Genomic DNA, 8,324 nt, shown 5'->3' on the forward strand with positions numbered 1-8,324 from the left:
CATATACACACACACACCCCAGAGATTTTACATGTTTATAAATACACAGACTATATGTATGCATATATATATGTATAATTGCATTTCACACTCAAAACCACTCTGTGAGGTAAATATAATTTCTGTGTTACAGATGAGGAAACTAAATAATCAGAACTTAATTTACTCACTTAAAGTCACACAACCAATATTTATTAGAAACAAATAAGATCCATGGGACTCAATGCATACATTCTGTTTTAAAATTTTAAAAAAATTTATTTTTTTAGGCTACACTGTGCAGTATGTAGGATCTTAGTCCCTTGACCAGGGATCAAACCTGTGTCCCCTGTATTGGGAGTATGGAGCCTTACCCACTAGACCACCAGGGAAGTCTCAATGCACATATTCTTACCTAAGATTATATTGCTTCCCAAACAAATTGCCAACATCCGCTGGATCATGAAAAAAGCAAGAGAGTTCCAGAAAAACATCTATTTCTGCTTTATTGACTATGCCAAAGCCTTTGACTGCGTGGATCACAAGCAACTGTGGAAAATTCTGAAAGACATGGGAATACCAGACCACCTGACCTGCCTCTTGAGAAATCTGTATGCAGGTCAGGAAGCAACAGTTAGAACTGGACATGGAACCACAGACTGGTTCCAAATAGGAAAAGGAGTACGTCAAGGCTGTATATAGTCATCCTGCTTATCTAACTTCTATGCAGAGTACATCATGAGAAACGCTGGACTGGAAGAAACACAAGCTGGAATCAAGATTGCCGGGAGAAATATCAATAACCTCAGATATGCAGATGATACCACCTTATGGCAGAAAGTGAAAAGGAACTAAAAAGCCTCTTGATTAAAGTGAAAGTGGAGAGTGAAAAAGTTGGCCTAAAGCTCAACATTCAGAAAACGAAGATCATGGCATCCGATCCCATCACTTCATGGGAAATAGACGGGTAAATAGTGGAAACAGTGTCAGACTTTATTTTTGGGGGGCTCCAAAATCACTGCAGATGGTGACTGTAGCCATGAAATTAAAAGACGCTTACTCCTTGGAAGAAAAGTTATGACCAACCTAAATAGCATATTCAAAAGCAGAGACATTACTTTGCCGACTAAGGTCCGTCTAGTCAAGGCTATGGTTTTCCCTGTGGTCATGTATGGATGCGAGAGTTGGACTGTGAAGAAGGCTGAGCGCCAAAGAATTGATACTTTGGAACTGTGGTATTGGAGAAGACTCTTGAGAGTCCCTTGGACTGCAAGGAGATCCAACCAGTCCATTCTGAAGGAGATCAGCCCTGGGATTTCCTTGGTGGGACTGATGCTGAAGCTGAAACTCCAGGACTTTGACCACCTTATGCAAAGAGTTGGAAAAGACTCTGATGCTGGGAGGGATTGGGGGCAGGAAGAGAAGGGGACGACCAAGGATGAGATGGCTGGATGGCATCACTGACTTGATGGACATGAGTCTGAGTGAACTCCAGGAGTTGCTGATGGACAGGGAGGCCTGGTGTGCTGCGATTCATGGGGTCGCAAAGAGTCGGACATGACTGAGCGACTGAACTGAACTGAACTGAAACAAATATGAGTCAATATTTGGAGAGGCATGCAATGTCATTAATTATTCTCTTTTGTAGGTGCTATGCTTTGGGATGTACTACAATAAACCTGAAAGCAAAGCACTGGTGGAACAGTCTACTGCCTTCCCCCAGGTTTTCATACCTATGTCCCCAGGCCCAAAAGATGAAAACAGTGGCCATTTCGACAACTGTAGTTGGACAATACAGTTTACAATCTAATGTCAGCAACCCTAGCAGATACTCTTGGCCTGCTAATAATAATAATAACACTCGTAGCAACAATTATATGCACTGCACTTTAGAACAGACTTTCATGTAAAAGACTCCAATTATGTGAACTCTATTAGGGTTAGCAATGGGTCCCACTTGACATGACATGAAACTAATGCTCTGGGGTGGTCTCTGTATCATTTGCCAATTATTTCTAGTTCTCCCCCATTCTGGTTTTTAAGAGACAAGGTAACACTGTATTCCGTAATCTCTATGGTTGCACAAGGGCCAATGATGGCGAAGCATAGTCACATAGGTGCCAATTCTGAGCTGGAATATTCAATTGCTGTAAATGGAAATCCTTAGGAATACATCTTCACTTCACCTTGACAGTTAACAATATTCAAAATGGTGACTATCTTGTCTACCTAGAACCCACTGAAGCAATGGAGCACCATCAACTGACCATCATACATGTATAGCTTGTATGTATGAATAAAAATAAACATGAATTGCTTCAAGTCACAGAAATCTTGGGGTTATATGTTACCACAACATAATCGGGTCTTCCTAACTGATACAGGCTCATGGCACAATGGACTTCCTGAAGACTACAGCTAGAAAATGTCAGTGCCTTTCTCCAAGCCTCAAAAGGGCTAAGGTCACTCTTCCTTTCACTATATTCTTGTTTGCTTCATGGACTTTTTGCCTCGAAAATAAAACAACATTTCCCCAGGAGCCAAAATATAAACCTAAGTGTAATCTGTTGATTCCTGGGTCAGGAAGATCCCCTGGAGAAGGGCCAGGCTACCCACTCCAGTATTCTTGGGCTTCCTTGGTGGCTCAGATGGTAAAGATTCCACCTGCAATGCAGGAGACCTGGGTTTGATCCCTGGGTTGGGAAGATCCCCTGTAGGAGAGCATGGCAACCAACTCCAGTATTCTTGCCTGGAGAATCCCATGGACAGAGGAGCCTGGCGGGCTACAGCCCATGGGGTCGCAAAGAGCTGGACATGACTGAGCAACACAGCACAAGTTCAAAGTGTAATCTGACTGATCTAAGTGTAATAGTCTCTATTTTGGTGAAATACAGAAAGTTTGATATTTTCATTTATTCCTTAAGTATGTCAAGTAGCCTATACTTAATCTCTTCTACTCTGAGTTTTAGAATTCAAAGGAACAACATTCCCCACCCCTAGAGCAGGCAGAAAAATACTTCTCACCTTGAATAATCAATTTGTTGATCAGACAGGAAGTAGCAATTAAGTAACACCACCCAGGGTGTGACATTGTGCTTTGAGAGCCACTCAGAGCCAACCCTGACTTTGGATGACCTCAAAGGAAAGGCGGGGAAATCAAACATTGCCTTATAAACATGACCCTTTCCTAGGGTATGGCTGATGCAGTTGTTGTGACCATCCTGAGTAACCTCTGCATCACAGCTGTCTCCATCATGAAGACCACTGGGGGTCTCCTTCTGCTCTGTGTAGTGGCCCATCTCTGCTCCTGCTCAGGTGAGTCAAGGGTAGATAGTGCCCTTAATAGCCATAAGCTTGTTGTCTGACATGGCCCCTCCTAGGATATGAACATCTCAGAGAAACGTCTGGTCATGTGGATTTAAAGGATACTAGTTTGTAATAGAAACAGCCTTGGCCTGGAAAGGGAGAATCTTATGTTCCACTTGGAGTTTAAGGGTTTGGATCTAGAACATTCCCTTTCAAGGATTTTTATTTCCATTCATGGGACCAAAACCAAAAACACACACACACTACTTTTTTCATAAGTCTACCATCTTATTGCATGTGTTAGTCGCTTAGTCATATCTGATTCTTTGTGACCCTATGGACTGTAGCCCACCACATTCCTCTGACCATGTAATTCTCCAGGCGAGAATACTGGAGTGGGTTGCCATTCCTTTCTTCAGGGGATCTTCACAACCCAGGGATTGAACCTGAGTCTCCTGCATTGCTGGCAGATTCTTTACCATGTAAGCCACCGGGGAAGCCCATTTTATTAGGACCTGGAAACTGCTGGTGTTATGAGATACTACTCCTCATTGCAAAGATGCAGACAAACTTGAATCTCTCTCCAGATTAATCCAGAACTTAAATCTCTCTCCAAATTAATCCAGAACTTGAATCTCTCTCCAAATTAATCCAGGAAAATAGAAAAAAAATTATCCAAAACCCAGGAGTCAACAATTAAACATTTATATAGTGAAAAATTACTTAAATAAGATTATAATACCTTAGAGATATTCTATTACTTTTCTTCATATCAATTAGGAGGGGGAGACTATTGAAAATGGTGCTTCAGGCTCTTAGAAATAGTGAGTGCAATACTTTTATTGCTATCTGATTTAAAACACTATCAGAGACACAATGAGCTCCAGAAAACATCCCGTGGTATATAAAGGGAGGAAATTTGGATAATTCTCTTGCTGAACCAAGGATTACCTAACACAGTGGCCATCTGGCTTCGTCAGAATACAGTTGGGTTTTGTGAAAGGATAGGGTAGGTGCTGAAACTAATTACCAGAAGAACCACAGAGTCTTATTCGACAGACTGACTTTACGTTAATTAATGAGACCTTACAACTCTGCTTTATTTTTAATGTTTCCAACTGAATCTCTCTTTCAGAAGCTGCTAGCCTGCCTTTAAAAACAGTGAGTATATTGAACCACAATTTAATTTCAGTTTAATTTCCTACTTAGTTTAATTTTCTATTTACTGTATTTACTCAAAAAACACTTGAGAAATACATATGAAAGGTTAATTCAGTATGCTTGTGGTGGGGTAAGTGGCCAGGTGAAAGGCAAGGAAGGCAGCTGTAGGTAAGTTGCCTCTGCTTTTCAGAAGGCAGCTGTAGAAATGTGATATACATATAAACAAATAATCTAAATGTAAAGAAAGTGTTCCAAATTTTTAAAAAAGAGAGAGGGTACTTCTAGCTGAGAAGCTGGTGATGTCTCCATGGAAAGGGCAACATGTGAGAGGCAAAAGACAGTTACCTTGGTTAACAGCACAGATTCTGGATTCAAATCCCAGCCCTACCACTAACTAGCTTTTATATTATACAAATTCTTTCCTTTTTTAAGCCCAGATCCCCCTCATCTGTAAATAGGGGTAACAGAAGAACCTACCCACTTCAGTTTTCTGAAGATTAAACAACAAAAGAAATTAATGTAAGATTTAAGTTTAATGCCTGGCAAGGAAATATGCAGGAGCTGTTCACTGTGTGTACTAGTAGTAATAGAAGTGATACTGGTAGTACTAGCATTTATTTGTCAGAGTGGTCATAGTGTTATCAATAGAAGTAGCCACAGCAGTTTCAGAGTATAGGAGCTGGAACCTCCGGATGGTACTGTGCTTCCTGTCAGATAGAGGCCAGGGTAGCCTAGCTTAAGGACGAGGAGAAAAGCAGGACATTCTCTTGCATATGTTCCAGGTGAACTGCAGCATTTACAAGAAGTACCCAGTGGTGGCCATCCCTTGCCCCATCACATACCTGCCTGTTTGTGGTTCTGACTACATCACCTATGGGAATGAATGCCACTTGTGTATTGAGAATTTGTGAGTACCTCATGGGAAGGAAAAAAAGCTAGGGCACTGCCCTTCACTGCAATCTTCTCCTCTTTCCACCAGCATGCTCAGCTCTCTAAAAACTGTACTTACCCACCCAGAGCATCTGGGAGACAGAGAAAACTTGCTGCCTCACAGTTGGATTAAGGATGAGCCACCTGCTCTACCAGCTTGGACTGGTCCCTCCATGACAGAGCCTCTAATTCCCATCTGTCAACTTAGAGTCTAACAAGACCAGAAGCCTTCAAATTACTGTCTCTAGAGCCCAGAGGTTCTGTAGAGGGAAGTTAGGAGTCACCCAAGAGGTTACAGAGATCATCTGGGGAGGTCTCCAATTCTAACCAGCTTTGGGCTCTTTTAAGTAGTGGAGTTCCACAAAATTTCTTACTGGAAGAAATGTTTCTGAATCCCACACTAAAAAATAATTGAAAACTACTATCCTATCATGTAGAATAGAAGCCTCTTATCCTACTTCTAAGAGACTTAATGGACTTAATGATTCTAGATAAACTGTGACCAGAAGGTCTTTATCCTCCTCAATTTCCTGGTGGCTGTAAATATCCGTTGCCTGAGGCAGTAGGGAGGATAAGTCTACCACAAAGATTTTTTTCTTCAATCTGAAATAAGGAATACAATATAGTCCAAGCTGTCAGAATTTGGGCTAGAATCCTCATGGACAAGCTTTAACTATTTCGTTTGGCTTACACAATGTTTTGGAAGGCAATATAACCAGGCAGAAGACACTTCTTTAGTGCAAAATAGGCAACTCAGGGGTCGTAACAACCAGTTCCCTTTGCTCACTGCTAACTCTCTTTTAGACCCCCGGGTTTTGGCCACTTAGCTCTTTTGGGTTTTTTTCATCTTTGTGATCATCTTAACAAGTTAAAATATCACATTAGGACCTGAGCCCAGAAGGATGTCTACACATTGATTCCTACTCAGGAGCTTTTATTTCACGAAAGGGAAGATTCTCTAATGTGCACAGACACTGGGCCCTCAACCTAGAAAACACCTTGCATCCAAGGACACTGAAGAGGACACGTGATGGACGTCCCTCTCACTAGTACAGGGGCCGGCCCCACCACGGGCCCTGTGGAGCAGGAAAGCCTGAGGGGCCAGCCGGCCACCTCAGCTTCCCTTGTCAGAGGTCCTCCTTCTTTGCTGGTTTAAGACACTGGGTGATTAGTTTGGGCTCTAGGATCAGTAGAGGGAGCAGGTGGGATGAAAATATCACTGGACTAGGGACATTCTGCTACTCGCTCTGTCAGAAACTGCCTGTAGCAAGGACACTCCTTTTTAGAGACTCATTTTCCTCATGTGTAAGATCAGGTTGTGGCTGTAATCTCTGTAGTTCCTTTCAGCTCTAATATAACGTAAATTTTCCTCTTGTGTTAATGATCCTCTTAACTGTGTCTTCCCATAGGAAGAGTTATGGAAAAGTTCAGTTTCTTCATGAAGGAGTATGTTAACTTCCCCACAGACGTGGATACAGAGCAAGGATATCCTCATTATCATCGTCATCATCCCTGGTTCCAGGAGGGTGGGACTGGTAGGGAGGGGTCAGAGACAGACCCAGAGTCATCTTTGTTGGGTGGGGAAAGTTGTGCTCTCCCTCAGACTTCTGTCTCACTGACTGACAAATACAAATATTTCAAAATAAAAAGTACAATGAAATTGTAACAGCTCATTGTTGAGTTCTAAGCATCAAAATAATTATGCTTATTAAAAACTTTGCAGAACTACTATCTACCTCAGTTCAGTTCAGTTCAGTCGCTCAGTCGTGTCCGACTCTTTGCGACCCCATGAATCGCAGCACGCCAGGCCTCCCTGTCCATCACCAACTCCCGGAGTTCACTCAGACTCAACATCCATCGAGTCAGTGATGCCATCCAGCCATCTCATCCTCGGTCATCCCTTTCTCCTCCTGCCCCCAATCCCTCCCTAGTAACTTCAATAGATCAAAAGATAAAAACCTACTTTAAATGGAACATAAGGAGCCAAATATGTGTAATGCCTATTGTGGTTGTTCAGTCACTGAGTCAAGTCCAAATCTTTGTGTCCCCATGGACTACACCCCACCAGTCTTCTCTGCCCAAGGGGTTCCCCAGGCAAGAATACTGGAGTGGGCTACCATTCCCTTCTCCAGGGGATCTTCCCAACCCAAGGATCAACCTCAAATCTCCTGCACTGACAAGTGGATTCTTTACCACTGAGCCACCAGGGAAGCCCTTTGTAATGCCTATAGCACAGTCATAAATATTTTCAGGAATGACATGCCTTTACAACTATAAATTTATTTCATAAACACATTTTATAGCAAAAATTATCAAAATAAACCACTGAACTCTCTGACATAGCTTAAACAATCTAACTTATTCCTAAGGTTTTAAAAAAGTATATGTTTAAAATAAATTGACAAAAATTTTTCATTTGCAATAGAGACCCTATTAATTTCCTAATTGTTCTAATGAAACTCTAATTCCTAATTAAGTCTTCTTTACTTGACATACCAGTCTGTTTTAACAAGGATGCTGTGTGATTCAAGGGAGGAGGGCACATTTGCAAATCCTACTTCAAATTTAACACAGCTCTGAACCATCTTTATCATTTTAATTATCAATCTAATTGTGCCACAAACATCAGCTATTCCATATTAATAAATCCTGACCCATGATTTTAGATTCTCAACCCCTTAATCCTAATGTTAAATGCCTAATTTATCCATAATCCTAGACAGTTCATAGCGTTTAACTCAAATCTATGTTTAACACTAAAAGCTCACAATATGTTAATCACAGTAAGACACTCAGTAATCTAATATTTCTCAGTCTTTGATCTTTGTGACACACCTTCTCAATCGAATTGTAAACACAAAGAACCAGTGTCTAAATGCACAAAAGAGAAGACACACTGGTCCAGAAATGCTGAGTAGTGAATAAAAACAAAAGCTCATCTTTTCTCC

General features: G+C 41.5%; 1 protein-coding gene across 1 annotated transcript; it reads left to right on the forward strand.

Annotated features, from left to right (window-relative positions):
* The first annotated feature begins 3,206 nt into the window (after window positions 1-3,206).
* SPINK7 (serine peptidase inhibitor Kazal type 7) lies at window positions 3,207-6,908 on the forward strand. The gene is made up of 4 exons (XM_069592732.1): window positions 3,207-3,294; window positions 4,421-4,446; window positions 5,229-5,353; window positions 6,786-6,908. The coding sequence occupies exons 1-4, from the start codon at window positions 3,234-3,236 to the stop codon at window positions 6,829-6,831; spliced, it is 258 nt and encodes an 85-aa protein (XP_069448833.1). The 5' UTR covers window positions 3,207-3,233; the 3' UTR covers window positions 6,832-6,908.
* The last annotated feature ends 1,416 nt before the right edge of the window (window positions 6,909-8,324 follow it).

Source organism: Ovis canadensis, chromosome 5 (assembly GCF_042477335.2).
Source record: "Ovis canadensis isolate MfBH-ARS-UI-01 breed Bighorn chromosome 5, ARS-UI_OviCan_v2, whole genome shotgun sequence".
Taxonomy (NCBI): domain Eukaryota; kingdom Metazoa; phylum Chordata; class Mammalia; order Artiodactyla; family Bovidae; genus Ovis; species Ovis canadensis.